Here is a 26,250-nt window from a genome sequence, read left to right on the forward strand (position 1 = left end):
GGGGTTCATCTATATTTTCAATAGAGATAACCCGATTTTCTTTGAAAGTGTTTGAAGCTTTGTAATATTGATATCAGTATATGTTAATCTTGTTGTTTGTAGTAGTGTCTATTACATACAGTTCTGTTAAAAATATAGTATACTGTCCCTTTAATGCAAATGTTGATTTTTGTATCATGTATGAGTTCAACATTGTTTAATCTTCAAATATATTATTGTTAGCATATTTTCACCCCCCACTCCTAAAAGGACTTTAAACCATATTCATTGTTCAAACAAATGTCTTTCTTAAAAAAAATTAACACAATAATGTCTCTTTAAGAAAATATACTTTATTTAACACGTCAATATAAATCTGATTTCAATATTTAATTTTTGACCAAGTACATGTAGATATACCAAAAAGCTTCAAATATGTGTTAGCATATGTAATTTTGTTAAAGGGACAGTTTAGAAAACAAATAATGTTTTGCATTATTATAAAAGTCAATATTGTAATATCAATGATATCAAAGGTTTCTCACCAATTAATCATTTGTCTTTGTTTATTTAAATTTGCTAGCTAAACCTATGAGGTTCGTGTGCTCATTTCTTGGAGCTTGAAGAGTGCATGTAATCATTATACAATTTGACCACTAGAGGGCATTTGGATAGCATTTGTATATGTAAAACCTTGTGCTCATACAGCCTATTATTTACCATGTATTGATCATTGATATCTAAAAGGTTGTTATGAACAACAAATAAGTGGTCATTTTTCCTAGGCATAGATACAAGGTTAAGCACATAAGTCACACGTATTTCTCCATGTTTTGTTGTTTCCAACTTGATAATGCGTAATACAGTGTTTTCTTTGTAATCAATAATTTTCTGACTGTCCCTTTAAGCTGTGTTATTGGCATTCAAACAGTAATATGCCATCATGGATAATTGTAATGGTAATTTTGTTTGCGATTCGGGAAACAGTTTGGACATCACATCACAGAAACCAATCAATATCATGAACAAGGATAGGTATGTGATGATGTGGTTTTCACACACTTATAACCCATACTCTGCAAACAATCTTCCTCCATGGACCCGGTCCCATAGAAGTAGATTATATACAGAGTGTGGTCCACAAGTGTATGAAAACCACATCATCACATACCTATCCATTACACATTAAATAAAAAAAAAATTAAAGATGAAAATAAATACTTACTTCCTCTTCCTTCCCCTCTTCCCACGGGGCTGAGGCTCTGGGAGGGGCAACTGCCGACTCCGAAGAGTTCTCCTTGGAGAGGTTGTGGGAAGAGTGGAAGGAAGAGTACTGGGACGACCAAGGTGCGGAGGAGAAGATGGCTGAGGAGGAGAAGATGGCTGAGGAGGAGAAGCTGGCTGAAGAGGAGAAGCTGGCTGAAGAGGAGGAGATGGCTGAAGAGGATGAGATGGCTGAAGAGGAGTAGATGGCCCGGCAGGAGTAGATGGCCCGGCAGGAGTAGATGGCCCGGCAGGAGGAGATGGGCCGGCAGGAGGAGGCCCAGCAGCAGGAGGCCCAGCAGCAAGAGGCCCAGCAGCAGGAGGCCCAGCAGCAGGAGGCCCAGCAGCAAGAGGCGGACCAGGAGGTAGACCAGCATGCGCCTCCCGGAAAAAATTGAACATCTCTTGGTGCAGATGAAAGATTATGTTTTGGCCTTGTTCGATTCTATTGAGTATGTTTATTATTTGGTTTTGTCCTTCAATTATTTGATTTTGTCCATCAAGTATTCGAGTGCGGCCTTCGATATTTTGTATCCGGGAGTTACGCATCTGGTCTATGTAGTCCAGTAGAACCCGCACCTCCGCTATTTCCTCTTGTTGTGCTTGGCGGGGTACGCATGGGGTGCGGGTCCTTGAGGGTCCTCTGGTTCCGCATGCTCCTCCTCTGCTTCCGGGGCCTCTTCATCAGCTTCCATGCGCTCTTCATCACGGGGGGCCTCTTCCCTCCGAAGTGGAAATTCCTCCCCACCACTCTCATCCCGGGGAGATAGATGAGGCTGTGTTTCTTGTGCTGCCTCCTCCCCAGACTCTGTATATTAAAAAAAAAAAAAGAAAAAAAAAATGTATATATTAGCATATTTGCAAATCAAGCTTTAAATGACTTAGCTTACGATACAATTTCAAATGCAGATTCATTAATCCACTTTGAAATCTAACAAACAATCAATACGATTTCCGCTTTTTCAAAACCGTGTTTGTGATATATCTGGTCAATCTGATTTTTTTCGCGTTTGTTTTCAGTCTGTTTAAATGCACACCTAACCTATAGCCTAGATACTGATGTAACCGCAAAGTAATTGAATGCGTGTAAACAACGTTATAGCATTAATCTGATCCTTAAAGGGACATGAAACCCAATGTTTTATCTTTCATGATTTAGAAGCATACATTTATTATCAACTTTCAAATGTACTTTTCTTATCTAATTAGCTTAATTCTCTGGATATTCTTTGCTGAAAAGCATATCTAAATATGCTTATAAGATGCTGATTGTTAGCTGAATATAGCTGCCTCCTGTGATTGTTTCACCGTGTGCATGGCTATTTCTTCATTAAAATATATCTCAAGAATTATTCAAATTAGGTAATATAAGTACATTTGAATGTTTTGTCAAATTGTATTCGCTACCTCAATCATGAAAGTAAATGTTTGCGTATAGTGTCCCTTGAAATACATTCGTATGTGAAATTATTGTTCAATGAGCTTACCGTCAGATGAGAGTGGCAGGTTCCCGGTATAAATTCCTCTGATACCGACTATTTCCACCTCGGAGATGCTGGGCCGCAACATTTCCTCCCATCGGCAGTACTCTATTTCCAGGGCAGGTCCGCCACCGGTTCCTGCAGCATGTCGGGCCTCCAGACTTAACTTTTTCTTGAGATCCATCTTACAGTCCCGGTAGCGATGTTTTATCGAATCAAGATCTCTGTTCCGGCCACCCACTGCATTGACTGCATTTCTTATCTCATTCCAGAGCCTCCTCTTGTCAGTCGGGGTAGTCTTCTGGTGCTGCAGCCTCCTATACCTGGCCATATAGGCCTCTATGAGGGCCTCCTTCTCCTCCATCAAAAACCTCACCTCCCTAGTCGCCTTGGCCTTCCCCTGTGACGATGCCCTCTGTTTCCCGGACTGTGAAGCCCTACTCTGTCCGCCACTGGGCCCAGCCACTTGTTCATCTTGAACCAAGTGGCTGGGTCCACCCACCGCTTCCACCCCCGCTTCCTGCCCCCCTTCCTGCCCCCCTTCCTGCTCTGTTCCTCTCCCCCTCCCTCTCCTCCCCCCTCTACCTCTCCCCTGCCTGGCCTCCATCTGTTCCCTAAACTAAACCCCAAATAATCAAACAAAAAGTGAGTGTGATGAAATGAAAGGGGGTCAAAATAAAGAACTAAAAAGACAAAAAAAGTGCTGAAAGTGTGAGAGGGATGTAAAAAACAAAGAGGGTAAGGAGTATTTAAATAAACCAAAAGAAGAAGACTAAAAGGAGGATATGTAAACTAAATGTAACTAGGGGATGGGTATGGGATGGGTATGGGGTATGGGATAAGAGTAAATGGGATGAAAGGGAATGGGACTACAGGGAATGGGGTATGGAGTGTAATATGAGGGGGTAGGGGGTATGGAGTGTATGTAGTGTTATTGATAAGTGTATGTATGTATTGAATGTGTTTGCGTGTAAATGTGTTAAGTGTACAGAAAAATCACTCGCTCGCTAACTCACACTACTACTAATTCTCACTAACACACTACTATTAATTCTCACTAACAAACACTCCCACTAACTCTCACTAACTACCAGTAACTTACGCTCCCACTAACAACTCTCACTAACAACTCCCACTAACTCACTCACGCTCCCACTAACAGACTCTCTCCCACTCCCACTAACTCCCACTAACTCACTCACGATAACACTAACAACTGACTCTCTCACGCTAACACTAACTCACTCACAATAATTCACCAACTCTCTAATATTAAACCTCCAATCTCCAAAGACCCAACAGCAACACAGTCAAAGAAGCCCTGCTTGTGTGGTGCTTATATACCCTGTGTAAATGTTTAATGATGTACCAATTTCCCTTGTAATTATTGTTCAGGTGTGCTTTATTAGCAATTAATATTAGTGCAATGTGTATTAGGTGTGTGAATTTGCGCATGCTCATTTTGAGTTAGTATTTGTGGAATGTGTAGAATGCGATGATGTCATAGTGGTCGTTTTCTCTAACATTGTCCAATAGTATTCTTTTTAAATGTGAATTTGCGATGGTGTGTTCTTAGTGAAGTGTTGTATATGTATGTTTGTCCTAATATATAGTTATATTGAATGCGATTATTTTTCTAGTGTATGTATATATTTTTTATTCCTTGTTGTTATTTTGCGATTTTCCGCATCTTAAAGTATATGCGTATTCCCCGTATTAAATTTTATTTCAAATCCCCCCGTTTGTGAATGTGTAATGCTTGTGTGCTTTGTTGATTGATTGTTGTTGTGACATTTGCGGCGTGTTATTGTTGTGCATGATGTGGTATGCGTCATATGACCGAGCTGTGCGTATTCTCGCGAGATCGAGTGTTAGGTGAAAAAAGCTATTTTTTTCCTTTCCCATTGATCTCTATGGGAGACTGTCTTACGCGGGCAGTATTACGCGTGTGACATACACGAGTTAGGAGCATCGTTAGATGGTCTGTTTTGAACTCTAAATACCGGAGTCAAACAATGCCGTGCGTTAGACATAAAACACGCGTGGCGTTAGCAACCCATCTACCGCCGAACTCCAAATCTAGGCCTCTGTGTTTAATTTTACATTTGGGGTTCCATATATTGAAAATAAGTTCGTGAAACATTCTAAAACTATTTAGCACTGATAATATAAGTGTGGACAAAAAAAAAAAAAAAAAAAAATTATTAATTTTTTTTTTTAATTTTTCTTAAATTTTTTTTTTTTTTGTCCACACTTATATTATCAGTGCTAAATAGTTTTAGAATGTTTCACGAACTTATTTTCAATATATGGAACCCCAAATGTAAAATTAAACACATAGTTAGAAACAGTAACCTCAACATCCTATCATAACTTTTCAGCGCAAACACACAAAAGTACAATATATGTTTTTAAACATGTTACATGCTAACAAATAAAATCTATTTTTGAAAACATTGCGACACAACTATAACTAATACCTTCACATTAAGGGGTTAAAAAAACAAATACCTACATATATCATCAGTATAGACACTAATTGCAGGCACAATGTGATTATGCTTTTTGAAGTTTTGCATATATGTATAATGCTATAACATTATAATGCATAATTTCCCAATTCTGGTTATCCATCTTAACATCTATGCATATATCAACAAAATGTATAAAACTGAAAGAAGTTGAAAAACATACTAGTTGTTTAATGACAAATTACCTAAATGCCAACTTCCAAAATGGAGGATGTAACCACAAACCTGGCAGAAACTCATCAATGGATTGTTTAAAAGGACTCTTGGACATGCGCACTAACATTCCTTGACAAAGCATACCAGCGAAACGTACGTCGGAACTGAACTGTTCTATATTGAGTTTTATCGCGTCTCTACACTAGCGAGGACACCTGGGGGCTTAGCGCTATTGTCTTGCTATTAAAAAGGTTTTGGTTTCAGCTGTCACACTCCTGCTGATCCATTTACCTCTTTGCAAGTTTGGCGATTTGAAGCATTTGTTACAGCATATCTGCTTTTGTACCCTTACATTGTGGTGTTATCAAGGCTTATGTGACGCTTTTATATATTTTAAAATAAATTTGTATCCAAGTTTTGCCTAGTGTACTGTTTTCCCATCAGTATAAAGTGGGAGTGCGCATATCCTTGAGCTTAGTGGAAAGCTCCAACAAATGTGAGTAGTCATTTGTTACAAAACAACTACTTCCTCAAAGTGCCATTACAGATTCACACTATGTTGCAATTTTCTGTTTCCTTTTTTATGGGATCTCACTGAGGAATGCTAACAAGCTGAAAAACTCATCCAGAGGACACAGACATATATTTGCTTGTTAACTTGATTTAAAGTGTTTTCCAAGCTTGCTGGTCTCATTGCTAGTCTGTGTAAACATGTCTGACATAGAGGAAACTCCTTGTTCATTATGTTTAAAAGCCATGGTGGAACCCCCTCTTAGAATGTGTACCAAATGTACTGATTTCACTTTAAGCAATAAAGATCATATTCTGTCTTTAAAAAGTGTATCACCAGAGGAATCTGACAAGGGGGAAGTTATGCCGACAAACTCTCCCCACGTGTCAGATCCTTTGACTCCCGCTCAAGGGACTCACGCTCAAATGGCGCCAAGTACATCTAGGGCGCCCATAGCGATTACTTTACAAGACATGGCGGCAGTCATGGATAATACACTGTCAGCGGTATTAGCCAGACTACCTGAATTTAGAGGTAAGCGAGATAGCTCTGGGGTTAGACGAAATGCAGAGCATACTGACGCTTTAAGAACCATGTCTGATACTGCCTCACTATATGCACAAGCTGAGGAAGGAGAGCTTCAATCTGTGGGTGATGTTTCTGACTCAGGTAGGATACCTGATTCTGATATTTCTACATTTAAATTTAAGCTTGAACACCTCCGCGTGCTGCTCAAAGAGGTTTTAGCTGCTCTGAATGACTGTGATACAATTGCATTGCCAGAGAAATTGTGTAGACTGGATAAATACTATGCAGTGCCGGTGTGTACTGATGTTTTTCCAATACCTAAAAGGTTTACAGAAATTATTACTAAGGAATGGGATAGACCAGGTGTGCCGTTCTCTCCCTCTCCTATTTTTAGAAAAATGTTTCCAATAGACGCCACCACACGGGACTTATGGCAGACAGTCCCTAAGGTGTAGGGAGCAGTTTCTACTCTAGCAAAGCGTACTACTATCCCTGTCGAGGACAGTTGTGCTTTTTTAGATCCAATGGATAAGAAATTAGAAGGTTACCTTAAGAAAATGTTTATTCAACAAGGTTTTATCCTACAGCCCCTTGCATGCATTGCTCCTGTCACTGCTGCTGCAGCATTCTGGTTTGAGTCTCTGGAAGAGGCTTTACAGGTAGCGACTCCATTGGATGACATACTTGGCAAGCTTAGGGCACTTAAGTTAGCCAATTCTTTTGTTTCTGATGCCATTGTTCATTTGACTAAACTAACGGCTAAGAATTCTGGTTTTGCTATACAGGCGCGCAGGGCGCTATGGCTTAAATCATGGTCAGCTGACGTGACTTCAAAATCTAAGCTACTTAACATTCCCTTCAAGGGGCAGACCCTTTTCGGGCCTGGTTTGAAGGAGATTATTGCTTATATCACTGGAGGAAAAGGTCATGCCCTTCCTCAGGACAGGTCCAAATCAAGGGCCAAACAGTCTAATTTTCGTGCCTTTCGAAACTTCAAGGCAGGTGCGGCATCAACTTCCTCTAATGCAAAACAAGAGGGAACTTTTGCTCAGTCCAAGACGGTCTGGAGACCAAACCAGACCTGGAACAAAGGTAAGCAGGCCAAAAAGCCTGCTGCTGCCTCTAAGACAGCATGAAGGAACGGCCCCCTATCCAGTAACGGATCTAGTAGGGGGCAGACTTTCACTCTTTGCCCAGGCGTGGGCAAGAGATGTCCAGGATCCCTGAGCGCTGGAAATTATATCCCAGGGATATCTTCTGGATTTCAAAGCTTCCCCCCCAAAAGGGAGATTTCACCTTTCACAATTATCTGCAAACCAGATAAAGAGAGAGGCATTCTTACACTGTGTACGAGACCTCCTAGTTATGGGAGTGATCCATCCAGTTCCAAAGGAGGAACAGGGACAGGGTTTTTACTCAAATCTGCTTGTGGTTCCCAAAAAAGAGGGAACCTTCAGACCAATTTTGGATCTAAAGATCTTAAACAAATTCCTCAGAGTTCCATCATATAAGATGGAAACTATTCGTACCATCCTACCTATGATCCAGGAGGGTCAATATATGACTACAGTGGATTTAAAGGATGCTTATCTTCACATTCCGATACACAAAGATCATCATCGGTTTCTCAGGTTTGCCTTTCTAGACAGGCATTACCAGTTTGTAGCCCTTCCCTTTGGATTAGCTACAGCCCCAAGAATCTTTACGAAGGTTCTGGGGTTGCTTCTGGCGGTCCTAAGACCGCGGGGCATATCAGTGGCCCCTTATTTAGACGACATCCTGATACAGGCGTCAAACTTCCAAATTGCCAAGTCTCATACGGACATAGTACTGGCATTTCTGAGATTGCATGAGTGGAAAGTGAACGAGGAAAAGAGTTCTCTATCCCCACTCACAAGAGTTTCCTTCCTAGGGACTATGATAGATTCTGTAGAAATGAAAATTTACCTGACGGAGTCCAGGTTATCAAAGCTTCTAAATTCCTGCTGTGTTCTTCATTCCATTCCGCGCCCTTCGGTGGCTCAGTGCATGGAAGTAATCGGCTTAATGGTAGCGGCAATCGACATAGTGGCGTTTGCACGACTACATCTCAGACCGCTGCAACTATGCATGCTCAGTCAGTGGAACAGGGATTACACAGATTTGTCCCCTCTACTAAATCTGGATCAAGAGACCAGGGATTCTCTTCTCTGGTGGCTATCTCGGGTCCATCTGTCCAAAGGTATGACCTTTCGCAGGCCAGATTGGACAATTGTAACAACAGATGCCAGCCTTCTAGGTTGGGGTGCAGTCTGGAACTCCCTGAAGGCTCAGGGATCGTGGACTCAGGAGGAGACACTCCTTCCAATAAATATTCTGGAACTGAGAGCGATATTCAATGCTCTTCAGGCTTGGCCTCATTTAGCAACTCTGAGGTACATCAGATTTCAGCTGGACAACATCACGACTGTGGCTTACATCAACCATCAAGGGGGAACAGGAAGTTCCCTAGCGATGTTAGAAGTCTCAAAGATAATTCGCTGGGCAGAGATTCACTCTTGCCATCTATCAGCTATCCATATCCCAGGTGTAGAGAACTGGGAGGCGGATTTTCTAAGTCGTCACACTTTTCATCCGGGAGAGTGGGAACTCCATCCGGAGGTGTTTGCCCAATTGATTCATCGTTGGGGCAAACCAGAACTGGATCTCATGGCATCTCGCCAGAATGCCAAGCTTCCTTGTTACGGATCCAGGTCCAGGGATCCCAAGGCGACGCTGATAGATGCTCTAGCAGCGCCCTGGTCTTTCAACATGGCTTATGTGTTTCCACCGTTTCCTCTGCTCCCTCGACTGATTGCCAAGGTCAAGCAGGAGAGAGCATTGGTGATTTTGATAGCACCTGCATGGCCACGCAGGACCTGGTATGCAGATCTGGTGGATATGTCATCCTTTCCACCATGGACTCTGCCTCTGAGACAGGACCTTCTATGTCAGGGTCCTTTCAACCATCCAAATCTAATTTCTCTGAGACTGACTGCCTGGAGATTGAACGCTTGATTTTATCAAAGCGTGGCTTCTCCGAGTCAGTCATTGATACCTTAATACAGGCACGAAAGCCTGTTACCAGGAAAATTTACCATAAGATATGGCGTAAATATCTTTATTGGTGTGAATCCAAAGGTTACTCATGGAGTAAGGTCAGGATTCCCAGAATATTATCCTTTCTTCAAGATGGTTTGGAAAAAGGATTGTCAGCTAGTTCCTTAAAAGGACAGATTTCTGCTCTGTCTATTCTTTTGCACAAACGTCTGGCAGATGTTCCAGACGTTCAGGCATTTTGTCAGGCTTTGGTTAGAATCAAGCCTGTGTTTAAACCTGTTGCTCCCCCATGGAGCTTAAATTTGGTTCTTAAGGTTCTTCAAGGAGTTCCGTTTGAACCTCTTTATTCCATAAATATCAAACTTTTATCTTGGAAAGTTCTTTTTTTGGTAGCTATTTCCTCGTCTTGTAGAGTCTCCGAGTTATCTGCTTTACAATGTGATTCTCCTTATCTGATCTTCCATACGGATAAGGTAGTCCTGCGTACCAAACCTGGGTTTTTACCTAAGGTGGTATCTAACAAGAATATCAATCAAGAGATTGTTGTTCCATCCTTGTGTCCTAATCCTTCTTCAAAGAAGGAATATCTATTACACAATCTGGACATGGTTCGTGCTTTAAAGTTGTACTTACAAGCTACTAAGGATTTTCGTCAAACATCTGCTTTGTTTGTTGTCTACTCTGGACAGAGGAGAGGTCAAAAGGCTTCGGCAACCTCTCTTTCTTTTTGGCTAAGAAGCATAATCCGCTTAGCCTATGAGACTGCTGGACAGCAGCCTCCTGAAAGGATTACAGCTCATTCCACTAGAGCTGTGGCTTCCACTTGGGCCTTTAAAAATGAGGCTTCTGTTGAACAGATTTGCAAGGCGGCGACTTTGTCTTCGCTTCATACTTTTTCCAAATTCTACAAATTTGATACTTTTGCTTCTTCGGAGGCTATTTTTGGGAGAAAGGTTTTACAGGCAGTGGTACCTTCCATTTAAGTACCTGCCTTGTCCCTCCCTTCATCCGTGTACTTTAGCTTTGGTATTGGTATCCCACAAGTAATGGATGATCAGTACACCTTACAAGAGAAAACACAATTTATGCTTACCTGATAAATTTATTTCTCTTGTGGTGTATCCAGTCCACGGCCTGCCCTGTCATTTTAAGGCAGGTAATTTTTTCATTTAAACTACAGTCACCACTGCACCCTATGGTTTCTCCTTTCTCTGCGTGTTTTCAGTCGAATGACTGGATATGGCAGTTAGGGGAGGAGTTATATAACAGCTCTGCTGTGGGTGTCCTCTTGCAACTTCCTGTTGGGAATGAGAATATCCCACAAGTAATGGATGATCCGTGGACTGGATACACCACAAGAGAAATAAATTTATCAGGTAAGCATAAATTGTGTTTTCTCTGCAACTGACTGCTTGGAGATTGAACGCTTGATTCTATCAAAGCGGGGTTTCTCTGAGTCGGTCATAAATACCTTGATTCAGGCTCGAAAGCCTGTTACCAGGAAAATCTATCATAAGATATGGCGTAAATATCTTTTTTGGTGCGAATCCAAAGGCTTTTCCTGAAGTAAAATCAGGATTCCTAGGATTTTGTCTTTTCTCCAAGAGGGATTGGAGAAACGATTGTCAGCTAGTTCCCTGAAAGGACAGATATCTGCTCTGTCTATTTTGTTGCACAAGCGTCTGGCAGATGTTTCAGACATTTGGGCTTTTTGTCAGGCTTTAGCTAGAATTAAGCCTGTGTTTAAACCTGTTGCTCTGCCATGGAGTCTAAATTTGGTTCTTAGAGTTCTTCAGGGGGTTCCGTTTGAACCCATGCATTCAATAGATATTAAGCTTTTATCTTGGAAAGTTTTGTTCCTAGTTGCTATCTCTTCAGCTTGAAGAGTTTCTGAACTATCTGCATTACAATGTGACTCACCTTATCTTGTGTTCCATGCTGATAAGGTGGTTTTGCGTACTAAGCCTGGGTTCCTACCTAAGGTTGTTACTAACAGGAATATCAATCAGGAAATTGTTGTTCCTTCTCTGTGTCCTAATCCTTCTTGTAAGAAGGAACGTCTGTTGCACAACTTGGTCGTGGTTCGTGCTTTGAAATTTTATTTACAGGCAACCAAAGATTTTCGGCAAACATCTTCTTTGTTTGTTGTCTATTCTGGAAAGCGTAGGGGTCAAAAGGCTACGGCGACTTCTCTTTCTTTTTGGCTGAAAAGCCTCATCCGTTTGGCTTATGAGACTTCTGGACAGCAGCCTCCTGAAAGTATTACAGTTCATTCTACTAGAGCGGTAGCTTCCACATGGGCTTTTAAAAATGATCCTTCTGTGACTGTTGAACAGATTTGTAAGGCTGCGACTTGGTCTTCGCTCCATACCTTTTCAAAATTTTACAAATGTGATACTTTTGCTTCTTCGGAGGCTATTTTTGGGAGAAAGGTTTTGCAAGCAGTGGTGCCTTCTGTTTAGATTCCTGTCTTGTCCCTCCCTTCATCCGTGTCCTAAAGCTTTGGTATTGGTATCCCACAAGTAAGGATGAATCAGTGGACTCGGTACATCATGCAAAAGAAAACAAAATTTACGCTTACCTGATAAATTTCTTTCTTTTGAGATCTACCGAGTCCACTGCCCGCCCTGTATATTCAAGACAGATGGTGTTTTTTATTAAAAACTTCAGTCACCTCTGCACCTTATAGTTTCTCCTTTTTCTTCCTTGGCCTTCGGTCGAATGACTGGGGGGTGGAGTTAAGGGGGGAGCTATATAGACAGATCTGCTGTGGTGCTCTCTTTGCCACTTCCTGTTAGGAAGGATAATATCCCCCACAAGTAAGGATGAATCTGTGGACTCGGTACATCGCAAAAGAAAGAAATTTATCAGGTAAGCATAAATTTTGTTTTTATGTCCCTTTAATGGTAATGTAATGCTGCAGAATACATCTCGTACAAAACACGTTTTGTACCTAGAGATCATATAATCCTTACTAGCTTAGAAACAAAAAACAAAAATCACATAAAACGATTGCATTCTAAAGATATAGATATCTACCATAAGAATAACATGTAACATTTGAAAACAGATGTTATATGAAAAGGACTAATAGATAAACATAAATAATTATACATAAAAAAACAATAGAAGACCTTATAGGGATAATTTAATGGATTTGCATAAATTTCATACTTACATTGAACATATATCCTTTTCGGTTGGCTGGCAATTGAAATGTAAGCCTCACATATGACCTCTGTATCATGGGAGTTCCTACAAAATGTAGCTTTACAGGTAATTTCGTGGGATGGTACAGTTGACTTCTGACAGTCTTTCATAGGACCCCTGTCCTTGTGTATAATAGTTAAATTCACATCCACATTTTCTTTTTTAGGAAATGAACAGGTAAGTGTTGTTTCCTCATTTTCTTCTATAGAATCGTCCACGGTTAAGGTGGGAACCAACAAAGCTGAAGATGAGAAATTATGCAAAATGAAAAAAAAAAACAATTAGTAAATAAAAAAATATAATACATTCTAAAATCAATGAACTTCAAATAAAGCTCTTGACTTTATCATTTCATTCTTCATATGTTTTTTCTCTTTTAAGTTGCATCTTTATTTATTTACGTTGTACCTGTTTCTATAAACATATATCAATTTTCATTTGGTTTCCAATTCCATATATTATAAAAAAAAATAAACAAAAGCTGCGCTATCAATATCATGGACCCATGCTCAGAATAGAGCACTACCTGGTATAACAATTCAATGGTAAAACAGAATTACCAGAGAAAGTTTAGCGCGGCTGACATTTCTGTAGGGTGCCTTATACTTTCAATACTATACTATGTACTTTTAAACTTTTTTTAATTAAAAGTGATGTTTTCAACTTAATCAAATCCGGTGAGTGCTGTGTCTATCTCCATATTATTCACTATGTCTAAATATGTATATGTTGTACATATGTATTTATGTATGTTTATGTGTATATATGTATTTGCAGACATACACATATAAACACATAAATACATATTTGTGTATATATATATATATATATATATATATATATATATATATATATATATATATATATATATATATATATATATATAAGTGCATTGGAGACCTTTGCAGTTAAGTAGCTGAAAACATGAAAAATCCTATTTATGTATGCAATATTCATATTTTAATATAAGTGTTTAAAGGAACCCCATAATCAAAACATAGTAAGTATGTATCTAACAGAATTGATTTTATGCTTTTAATATTTTTATAATGAAAAGATTGCCAGGTGCTGGTATTTTAATTCTTTTTTTGTCAAAGTCCTTATAAGGGGGAATCCATTTTGTAAGTCTCTTTTGCAGCATGATACTGTATGCACAACTAGCTTTATTTCTCTCTGTACTGTCATTACCATAAATATCATAATATAAAATTAACTTATGCTGGTTAAGCAGTTTGACTTCTTTTCTCCTACATTGGTGTATCCGGTCCACGGCTTCATCCTTACTTGTGGGATATTCTCAATCCCTACAGGAAGTGGCAAAGAGAGCACACAGCAGAGCAATGCATATAGCTCCCCTCAGGCTCCGCCCCCCCAGTCATTCTCTTTGCCGCTCTAACAAGTAGCATCTCCACAGGAGTGTAAAGAGTTTGTGGTGTTAGATTTGTAGTTTTTATTTCTTCTATCAAAAGTTTGTTATTTTAAAATAGTGCCGGCTTGTACTATTTACTCTGAAGCAGAAAGTGATGAAGATTTCTGCTGAGAGGAATATGATTTTAGCACCAGTAACTAAAATCCATTGCTGTTCCCACGCAGAACTGTTGAATACCAGAGAACTTCAGTTGGGGGGAACAGTTTGCAGGCTTAACTGCTTCAGGTATGATCAGTCATTTTTCTAACAAGACCAAGTAATGCTAGAAGACTGTCAGAAATCCCCTCAGGGATAGGTAAGCCATTTTTCTCAGACTCATGTATAAAAGGATGGCTTAAATTAAGGGCTCTTTGCTGGTTGACACTATTGTGGGCTTAATCGATTGCTTTATTAGCATGATTCAGTATGAATAGGGTGTTTTTTGAGACTTTTGAAACACTTATGGGGTTTATTATAGCGCCTGGCACTTATTTAGACACCTAATCTAGTCAAAAAGGCCCCACCACTCTGGAATCAAGAGGGAGGGGGCCTCCTTTTCACGCCTCAGTTGCGCAGTTGTTTTTGCTACACACTTCATATAGCTTCACGTGGGGAGTCCAGAGACCTCAGAAAGGACTTCAGAGAGGCTTATTTCTTACTCAAATAATCCCTAAGGAAGGTAAAAGCCACAGTAGAGGCTGTGGCATTGTACTGTAGTGTTTTTAACTGGTTAACTGCTGTTATTAGCTCCGGTTTGGGCATTAAGGGGTTAATTTGTGTGCAATCTTTTCAAGGCATTAAGACAATGTGGTGAAAATTTCGTTAAAATCGGATGTTTATTTGATGGTTATTTGATGTTTTAGTAATAAAGTGTGCACTTTTATAATTTAAAGACACAGTAACGTTTTTTTCAAAAATTGTTTTTATTGCATTGTAGTGCTGTCTAAGTCTGTCAAACATGTCTGACCCTTCAGATAGCCTTTGTTCTGTATACTTAAAGGCCAAGGCGGTACCCCCACTAAATTTATGTGTGAAGTGTGCTATAGCGTCCAAACAGCTTAAGGACCGTACAGTTAAACTTAAAAATGTAGCCCAAGATGATTCTTTAGCTGAAGGTAGTGAGGATAGTCTGCTATCCTCTCCTTCTGTGTCAACACCAGCTATGCCCGCGCAAGCGATGCCCAGCACATCTAGCGCACCGATTCCTATTACTTTGCAACAGTTAGCAGCAGTAATGGATAATTCTCTTGCAGCATTTTTATACAAACTGCCAGCTTTTCCAAGGAAGCGTGATAGCTCAGTTTTAAATACAGAAAATGAGCAAGCAGACACAGTGGATAATTTATCTGTAGTACCCTCACATCAATCTGATTTGGCGGTGAGGGAAGGCCTGTCTGAGGGAGAAATTTCTGATACAGGAAAAGTTTCTCAGCAGGCAGAGGGGCCTAGTTATCAAGCCGTCAACCTCAAATACGCTGGAATTCCGCAGCATATTTGTGGCGAGGCTGATTCGCCTTAGTTATCAAAGGCTAGATACCGGCAAAAGTAGAATTTTGTGACGTAAACTTCGATCCGCCAGACTCAGTCCGACACAGATCGATTCTTACGTCCCTCCAGATGTTCCGCACACAAGTTCGGCACAATCTGACTACTTTTGCTAGTTATCAAAAAACTATCAGGTACGCTCGGCACTTTTCCGGCCCAGCGTATCTGGTTTTCAATCCGCCACCCTGGAGGCGGCGGATCCCATAGGAATCAATGGGAGTCTGACCATAGCGAAAGTACAAGTTCGCTGCTGCCCGACCTCCCATTGATTCCTATGGGAGATGTCTACACCTAACACCCTAACATGTACCCCGAGTCTAAACATCACTAATCTGCCCCCCTACACCGCCGCAACTAAATAAACTTATTACCCCCTAAACTGCCGCTCCCGGAGCCCACCACAAGCTACTCTATACATATTAACCCCTAAACCGCCGCTCCTGCAGCCCACCGACACTATAATAAATATGTTAACCCCTAAACCGCCGCTCCCTGACCCTGCCGCAACCTATATTAAATTTATTAACCCCTAATCTTCCCCCCCTACACCGTCGCCACCTATAGTACATTTATTAACCCCTATCCTGCCCCCATACACCGCTGCCACTAAAATAAATTTATTAACCCCTAAACCTAAGTCTAACACTAAACCTAACACCCCCCTAACTTAAATATTAATTAAATAAATCTAAATAATATTTCTATTATGAACTAAATTAATCATATTTAAAACTAAATACTTACCTTTAAAATAAACCCTAATATAGCTACAATATAAATAATAATTATATTGTAGCTATCTTAGGATTTATTTTTATTTTTAAGGCAACTTTCAATTTATTTTAACTAGGTACAATAGCTATTAAATTATTATTATATTATTTTATTAAATTATAATAGTTATTAACTATTTAATAGCTTACCTAGCTAAAATAAAGAGAAATTTACCTGTAAAATAAAAACTAACCTAAGTTACAATTACACCTAACACTACACTATACTTAAATAAATTATTCCTATTTAAAACTAAATACTTACCTGTAAAATAAACCCTAAGATAGCTACAATATAATTAATAATTACATTGTAGCTATCTTAGGCCTAGATTTAGAGTTGGGCGGTAGCCGTGAAAACCAGCGTTAGAGGCTCCTAACGCTGGTTTTAGGCTACCTCCGGTATTTGGAGTCATTAAAAAAAGGGTCTAACGCTCACTTTTCAGCCGCGACTTTTCCATACCGCAGATCCCCTTACGTCAATTGCGTATCCTATCTTTTCAATGGGATTTTTCTAACTCCGGTATTTAGAGTTGTGTCTGAAGTGAGCGTTAGACATCTAACGACAAAACTCCAGCCGCAGGAAAAAAGTCAGTAGTTAAGAGCTTTCTGGGCTAACGCCGGTTTATAAAGCTTTTAACTACTGTGCTCTAAAGTACACTAACACCCATAAACTACCTATGTACCCCTAAACCGACGTCCCCCCACATCGCCGCCACTCGATTAAATTTTTTTAACCCCTAATCTGCTGACCGCCACCTACGTTATACTTATGTACCCCTAATCTGCTGCCCCTAACACCGCCGACCCCTATATTATATTTATTAACCCCTAACCTGCCCCCCACAACGTCGCAGCCAGCTACCTACAATAATTAACCCCTAATCTGCCGACCGCAAAGCGCCGCCACCTACGTTATACTTATGTACCCCTAATCTGCTGCCCTAACATCGCCGACCCCTATATTATATTTATTAACCCCTAACCTGCCCTCCCTAACATCGCCGACACCTAACTTCAATTATTAACCCCTAATCTGCTGACCGAATCTCGCCGCTATTCTAATAAATGTATTAACCCCTAAAGCTAAGACTAACCCTAACACCCCCCTAAGTTAAATATAATTTACATCTAACGAAATTAATTAACTCTTATTAAATAAATTATTCCTATTTAAAGCTAAATACTTACCTGTAAAATAAACCCTAATATATCTACAACATAAATTATAATTATATTATAGCTATTTTAGGATTAATATTTATTTTACAGGCAACTTTGTATTTATTTTAACCAGGTACAATAGCTATTAAATAGTTAAGAACTATTTAATAGCTAAAATAGTTAAAATAATTACAAATTTACCTGTAAAATAAATCCTAACCTAAGTTACAATTAAACCTAACACTACACTATCAATAAATTAATTAAATAAAATACCTACAATTACCTACAATTAAACCTAACACTACACTATCAATAAATTAATTAAATACAATAGCTACAAATAACTACAATGAAATAAACTAACTAAAGTACAAAAAATAAAAAAGAACTAAGTTACAAAAAATAAAAAAATATTTACAAACATAAGAAAAATATTACAACAATTTTAAACTAATTACACCTACTCTAAGCCCCCTAATAAAATAACAAAGCCCCCCAAAATAAAAAAATGCCCTACCCTATTCTAGATTACTAAAGTTCAAAGCTCTTTTACCTTACCAGCCCTGAACAGGGCCCTTTGCGGGGCATGCCCCAAGAAGTTCAGCTCTTTTGCCTGTAAAAAAAAACATACAATCCCCCCCCCCAACATTACAACCCACCACCCACATACCCCTAATCTAACCCAAACCCCCCTTAAATAAACCTAACATTAAGCCCCTGAAGATCTCCCTACCTTGTCTTCACCTCACCGGGTTCAGCGATCGGTCCAGAAGAGGGTCCGATGTCTTGATCCAAGTGGAGCAAGAAGAGGTCCTCCATCCGGTAGAAGTCTTGATCCAAGCGGGGCAGAAGAGGTCTTCCATCCGATTGAAGTCTTCATCCAAGCGGGATCTTCTATAGTCATCCATCCGGAGCGGAGCGGCAGCATCCTGAAGACCTCCGACGCGGAACATCCATCCTGGCCGACGACTGAACGACGAATGACGGTTCCTTTAAATGACGTCATCCAAGATGGCGTCCCTCGAATTCCAATTGGCTGATAGGATTCTATCAGCCAATCGGAATTAAGGTAGGAATATTCTGATTGGCTGATGGAATCAGCCAATCAGAATCAAGTTCAATCCGATTGGCTGATCCAATCAGCCAATCGGATTGAACTTGATTCTGATTGTAATTCTATTCTGGTAATCTAGAATAGGGTAGGGCATTTTTTTATTTTGGGGGGCTTTGTTATTTTATTAGGGGGCTTAGAGTAGGTGTAATTAGTTTAAAATTGTTGTAATATTTTTCTTATGTTTGTAAATATTTTTTTATTTTTTGTAACTTAGTTCTTTTTCATTTTTTGTACTTTAGTTAGTTTTGTTGTAATATTTTTCTTATGTTTGTAAATATTTTTTTATTTTTTGTAACTTAGTTCTTTTTCATTTTTTGTACTTTAGTTAGTTTATTTCATTGTAGTTATTTGTAGCTATTGTATTTAATTAATTTATTGATAGTGTAGTGTTAGGTTTAATTGCAGATAATTGTAGGTATTTTATTTAATTAATTTATTGATAGTGTAGTGTTACATTTAATTGTAACTTAGGTTAGGATTTATTTTACAGGTAAATTTGTAATTATTTGAACTATTTTAGCTATTAAATAGTTCTTAACTATTTAATAGCTATTGTACCTGGTTAAAATAAATACAAAGTTACCTGTAAAATAAATATTAATCCTAAAATAGCTATAATATAATTATAATTTATATTGTAGCTATATTAGGATTTATTTTACAGGTAAGTATTTAGCTTTAAATAGGAATAATTTATTTAATAAGAGTTAATTAATTTCGTTAGATTAAAATTATATTTAATTTAGGGGGGTGTTAGTGTTAGGGTTAGACTTAGCTTTAGGGGTTAATACATTTATTAGAATAGCGGTGAGCTCAAGTCGGCAGATTAGGGGTTAATAATTAAAATTAGGTGTCGGCGATGTTAGGGAGGGCAGATTAGGGGTTAATACTATTTATTATAGGGTTAGTGAGGCGGATTAGGGGTTAATAACTTTATTATGATAGTGGTGCTGTCCGGTCAGCAGATTAGGGGTTAATAAGTGTAGGCAGGTGGAGGCGACGTTGTGGGGGGCAGATTAGGGGTTAATAAATATAATATAGGGGTCGGCGGTATTAGGGGCAGCAGATTAGGGGTACATAAGGATAATGTAAGTAGCGGCGGTTTACGGAGCGGCAGATTAGGGGTTAATAATAATATGCAGGGGTCAGCGATAGCGGGGGCGGCAGATTTGGGGTTAATAAGTGTAAGGTTAGGGGTGTTTAGACTCGAGGTACATGTTAGAGTGTTAGGTGCAGACGTAGGAAGTGTTTCCGCATAGCAAACAATGGGGCTGCGTTAGGAGCTGAACGCGGCTTTTTTGCAGGTGTTAGGTTTTTTTTCAGCTCAAACAGCCCCATTGTTTTCTATGGGGGAATCGTGCACGAGCACGTTTTTGAGGCTGGCCGCTTGCGTAAGCAACTCTGGTATCGAGAGTTGAAGCTGCGTTAAATATGCTCTACGCTCCTTTTTTGGAGCCTAACGCAGCCTTTATGTGGACTCTCAATACCAGAGTTATTTTTATGGTGCGGCCAGAAAACAGCCGACAAAACTCTAAATCTAGCCGTTAGGATTTATATTTATTTTACAGGTAACTTTGTATTTATTTTAGCTAGTTAGAATAGTTATTAAATAGTTATTAACTATTTAATAACTACCTAGCTAAAAGAAATACAAAATTACCTGTAAAATAAATGCTAACCTAAGTTACAATTAAACCTAACACTACACTATCATTAAATGAATTAAATAAATTAACTACAAATAACTACAATTAAATACAATTACATAAACTAACTAAAGTACAAAAAAAAAAGCTAAGTTACAAAAAATAAAAAAAATAAGTTACAAACATTTTAAAAATATTACAACAATTTTAAGCTACTTACACCTAATCTAAGCCCCCTAATAAAATAACAAAGCCCCCCAAAATAAAAAATGCCCTACCCTATTCTACATTAAAAAAGTTCAAAGCTCTTTTACCTTACCAGCCCTTAAAGGGACATTATACACTCATTTTTTCTTTGCATAAATGTTTTGTAGATGATCTATTTATATATCCCATAATGTTTTTTTTTTTAAATAAATGTATAGTTTTGCTTATTTTTAAATAACATTGCTCTGATTTTCAGACTCCTAACCAAGCCCCAAAGTTTTCTGTGAATACTGTCAGCTACCTTCTCCAGCTTGCTGCTGTTTGTGTAAAGGGTCTTTTCATATGCAAAAGAAGGGGGAGGGGGAGTGTCTTATTTGCCACTTGCAGTGGGCTTTCCAGCTACCTTTTCAACAGAGCCAAACTGACAGCTTCTAAGTAAGTTTTTAAACAGTTTTATACTGGATTTTTATATCCGTATCTGTGCATCTTATTCTTTATAGTAGTGTCTATTACATGCAGTTATATGAAAATAAGTGTATACTGTCCCTTTAAAAGGGCCTTTTGTGGGACCATGCCCAAAAAATTCAGCTCTTTTGCCTGTAAAAGAAAAATACAACCCCCCAACATTAAAACCCACCACCCACATACCCCTAATCTAACTTAAACCCCCCTTAAAATAACCTAACACTAATCCCCTGATCGGAACAGCCAAAAGAATGCAAGCTCAATCTGATTGGCTGATTGGATCAGCCAATCGGATTGAACTTGAATCTGATTGGCTGATTCAATCAGCCAATCAGATTTTTCCTACCTTAATTCCGATTGGCTGATAGAATCCTATCAGCCAATCGGAATTGAAGGGACGCCATCTTGGATGACGTCCCTTAAAGGAGCCTTCATTCGTCGGTAGTCCGTCTGTAAAGAAGGATGTTCCGCCTCGGCGGGATGAAGATTGAAGACCCAGCTTGGAAGATGACATCGCCCGGATAGAAGACTTCTTCAGCGCCTCTTGGAAGATGACATCGCCCGGATGGAAGACTTCTTCAGCGCCGACTGGAGGATCACTTCATCGAATGGAAGATTTCTTCAGCGCCCCTTGGAGGATAACTTCTGCCGCTCCGGGTCTCCTCTTCGGTTCCATCGCTGCTCGGCTGAGTGAAGACGACTAAAGGTAGGATGATCTTCAGGGGATTAGTGTTGGGTTATTTTAAGGGGGGTTTGGGTTAGATTAGGGGTATGTGGGTGGTGGGTTTTAATGTTGAGGGGGTTGTATTTTTCTTTTACAGGCAAAAGAGCTGAATTCTTTGGGGCATGTACTTTAGTTAGTTTATGTAATTGTATTTAATTGTAGTTATTTGTAGTTAATTAATTTAATTCATTTAATGATAGTGTAGTGTTAGGTTTAATTGTAACTTAGGTTAGGATTTATTTTACAGGTAATTTTGTATTTCTTTTATCTAGGTAGTTATTAAATAGTTAATAACTATTTAATAACTATTCTAACTAGCTAAAATAAATACAAAGTTACCTGTAAAATAAATATAAATCCTAAGATAGCTACAATGTAATTATTAATTATATTGTAGCTATCTTAGGGCCTAGATTTGGAGTTTGGCGTGAAAACCAGCGTTAGAGGCTCCTAACGTTGGTTTTAGGCTACCGCCAGTATTTGGAGTCAGTCAAAAAAGGGTCTAACGCTCACTTTTCAGCCGCGACTTTTCCATACCGCAGATCCCCTTACGTCAATTGCGTATCCTATCTTTTCAATGGGATCTTTCTAACTCCGGTATTTAGAGTCGTGGCTGAAGTGAGCGTTAGAATTCTAACGACAAATCTCCAGCCGCAGAAAAAAGTCAGTAGTTAAGAGCTTTCTGGGCTAACGCCGGTTTATAAAGCCTTAACTACTCTGCTCTAAAGGACACTAACACCCATAAACTACCTATGTACCCCTAAACCGAGGCCCCCCCACATCGCCGCCACTCGATTAAATTTTTTTAACCCCTAAAATGCCGACCGCCACCTACTTTATCCTTATGTACCCCTAATCTGCTGCCCCTAACACCGCCAACCCCTATATTATATTTATTAACCCCTAATCTGCCCCCCACAACATCGCCGCCAGCTACCTACACTTATTAACCCCTAATCTGCCGTCCGCACGCCGCCGCCAGCTACATTATAGCTATGTACCCCTAATCTGCTGCCCTAACATCGCCGACCCCTATATTATATTTATTAACCCCTAACCTGCCCCCCACAATGTCGCCGCCACCTACCTACAATAATTAACCCCTAATCTGCCGACCGCAGAGCCGCCACCTACATTATAGCTATGTACCCCTAATCTGCTGCCCCTAACACCGCCGACCCCTATATTATATTTATTAACCCCTAATCTGCCCTCCCTAACATCGCCGACACCTAACTTAAATTATTAACCCCTAATCTGCCAACCGAATCTCGACGCTATTCTAATAAATGTATTAACCCCTAAAGCTAAGTCTAACCCTAACACTAACACCCCCCTAAGTTAAATATAATTTAAATCTAACAAAATAAATTAACTCTTATTAAATAAACTATTCCTATTTAAAACTAAATACTTACCTGTAAAATAAACCCTAAAATAGCTACAATATAAATCATAATTATATTATAGCTATTTTAGGATTTATATTTATTTTACAGGTAACTTTGTATTTATTTTAACCAGGTACAATAGCTATTAAATAGTTAAGAACTATTTAATAGCTAAAATAGTTAAAATAATTACAAAATTACCTGTAAAATAAATCCTAACCTAAGTTACAATTAAACCTAACACTACACTATCAATAAATTAATTAAATAAAATACCTACAATTACCTACAATTAAACCTAACACTACACTATCAATAAATTAATTAAATACAATACCTACAAATAACTACAATGAAATAAACTAACTAAAGTACAAAAAATAAAAAAATATTTACAAACATAAGAAAAATATTACAACAATTTTAAACTAATTACACCTACTCTAAGTCCCCTAATAAAATAACAAAGCCCCCCAAAATAAAAAATGCCCTACCCTATTCTAAATTACAAAAGTTCAAAGCTCTTTTACCTTACCAGCCCTGAACAGGGCCCTTTGCGGGGCATGCCCCAAGAAATTCAGCTCTTTTTCCTGTAAAAAAACACATACAATACCCCCCCCAACATTACAACCCACCACCCACATACCCCTAATCTAACCCAAACCCCCCTTAAATAAACCTAACATTAAGCCCCTGAAGATCTTCCTACCTTGTCTTCACCTCACCGGGTATCACACCGATCCATCCTGGCTCCGATATCTTCATCTAAGCCCAAGCGGGGGCTAGACATCTATCATCCGACGGCTGAAGAAGTCCAGAAGAGGCTCCAAAGTCTTCATCCTATACGGAAAGAAGAGTAGATACGGACCGGCAACCATCTTCTTCCAAGCGGCATCTTCTATCTTCATCCGATGAGGACCGGCTCCATCTTGAAGACCTCCACCGCGGACCCATCTTCTTCCGATGACGACTTCCCGACGAATGACGGTTCCTTTAAGGGACGTCATCCAAGATGGCGTCCCTCGAATTCCGATTGGCTGAATCAGCCAATCGGATTGAACTTGATTCTGATTGGCTGATTCCATCAGCCAATCAGAATATTCCTACCTTAATTCCGATTGGCTGATAGAATCCTATCAGCCAATCGGAATTCGAGGGACACCATCTTGGATGACGTCATTTAAAGGAACCGTCATTCGTCGTCTAGTCGTCGGTTGAAGAGGATGTTCCGCGTCGGCTTGGAAGAAGATGGTTCCGCTCCGCTCCAGAAGAAAGAAGATTGAAGATGCGGCTTGGTAGAAGACTTCATCCAGATGATGGACTTCCGACTTCAGCCCGAGGATGGATTTCTTCAGTCGCCGCTTGGATCCAGACTTCAGCCCGAGGATGGACGTCACTCTTCAGCCCCCCGCTTGGGCTTGGATCAACACTTCCGAGGCTTGGATCAAGACTTCCGAGGATGGATCGGTGAACCTGGCAGGGTGAAGATAAGGTAGGAAGATCTTCAGAGGCTTAGTGTTAGGTTTATTTAAGGGGGGTTTGGGTTAGATTAGGGGTATGTGGGTGGTGGGTTGTAATGTTAGGGGGGGTATTGTATGTTTCTTTTTACAGGCAAAAGAGCTGAATTCTTTGCGGCATGCCCCGCAAAGGGCCCTGTTCAGGGCTGGTAAGGTAAAAGAGCTTTGAACTTTTGTAATTTAGAATAGGGTAGGGCATTTTTTTATTTTGGGGGTCTTTGTTATTTTATTAGGGGGCTTAGAGTAGGTGTTATTAGTTTAAAATTGTTGTAATATTTTTCTAATGTTTGTAAATATTTTTTTATTTTTTGTAACTTAGTTCTTTTTTATTTTTTGTACTTTAGTTAGTTTATTTCATTGTATTTATTTGTAGATATTGTATTTAAATAATTTATTGATAGTGTTGTGTTAGGTTTAATTGTAGGTAATTGTTGGTATTTTATTTAATTAATTTATTGATAGTGTAGTGTTAGGTTTAATTGTAACTTAGGTTAGGATTTATTTTACAGGTAATTTTGTAATTATTTTAACTATTTTAGCTATTAAATAGTTCTTAACTATTTAATAGCTATTGTACCTGGTTAAAATAAATACAAAGTTACCTGTAAAATAAATATAAATCCTAAAATAGCTATAATATAATTATAATTTATATTGTAGCTATATTAGGATTTATTTTACAGGTAAGTATTTAGCTTTAAATAGGAATAATTTATTTAATAAGAGTTAATTAATTTCGTTAGATTAAAATTATATTTAATTTAGGGGGGTGTTAGTGTTAGGGTTAGACTTAGCTTTAGGGGTTAATACATTTATTAGAATAGCGGTGAGCTCCAGTCGGCAGATTAGGGGTTAATGTTTGAAGTTAGGTGTCGGTGATGTTAGGGAGGGCAGATTAGGGGTTAATACTATTTATTATAGGGTTATTGAGGCGGGAGTGAGGCGGATTAGGGGTTAATAACTTTATTATAATAGCGGTGCGGTCCGGTCGGCAGATTAGGGGTTAATAAGTGTAGGCAGGTGGAGGCGACGCTGTGGGGGGCATATTAGGGGTTAATAAATATAATATAGGGGTCGGCGGTGTTAGGGGCAGCAGATTAGGGGTACATAGGGATAATGTAAGTAGCGGCGGTTTACGGAGCGGCAGATTAGGGGTTAAAAATAATATGCAGGGGTCAGCGATAGCGGGGGCGGCAGAATAGGGGTTAATAAGTGTAAGGATAGGGGTGTTTAGACTCGGGGTACATGTTAGGGTGTTAGGTGCAGACGTAGGAAGTGTTTCCCCATAGACAACAATGGGGCTGCGTTAGGAGCTGAACGCGGCTTTTTTGCAGGTGTTAGGTTTGTTTTCAGCTCAAACAGCCCCATTGTTTTCTATGGGGGATTCGTGCACGAGCACGTTTTTGAGGCTGGCCGCGTCCGTAAGCAACTCTGGTATCGAGAGTTGAAGTTGCGTTAAATATGCTCTACACTCCTTTTTTGGAGCCTAACGCAGCCATTCTGTGGACTCTCAATACCAGAGTTATTTTAAAGGTGCGGCCAGAAAAAAGCCAGCG

General features: G+C 39.2%; 1 protein-coding gene across 1 annotated transcript in view; it reads right to left on the minus strand.

Annotated features, from left to right (window-relative positions):
• The window catches only part of LOC128663611 (intercellular adhesion molecule 5), a 429,039-nt gene that overhangs the window by 332,625 nt on the left and 70,164 nt on the right, over positions 1 to 26,250 (minus strand). Inside the window, exon 2 of the mRNA XM_053718016.1 lies at positions 12,706 to 12,978. Coding sequence (XP_053573991.1) covers positions 12,706 to 12,978 — 273 coding nt within the window. The remainder of the gene's footprint in view (positions 1 to 12,705; positions 12,979 to 26,250) is intronic.

This window comes from Bombina bombina, chromosome 6, assembly GCF_027579735.1.
Source record: "Bombina bombina isolate aBomBom1 chromosome 6, aBomBom1.pri, whole genome shotgun sequence".
Classification (NCBI taxonomy): domain Eukaryota; kingdom Metazoa; phylum Chordata; class Amphibia; order Anura; family Bombinatoridae; genus Bombina; species Bombina bombina.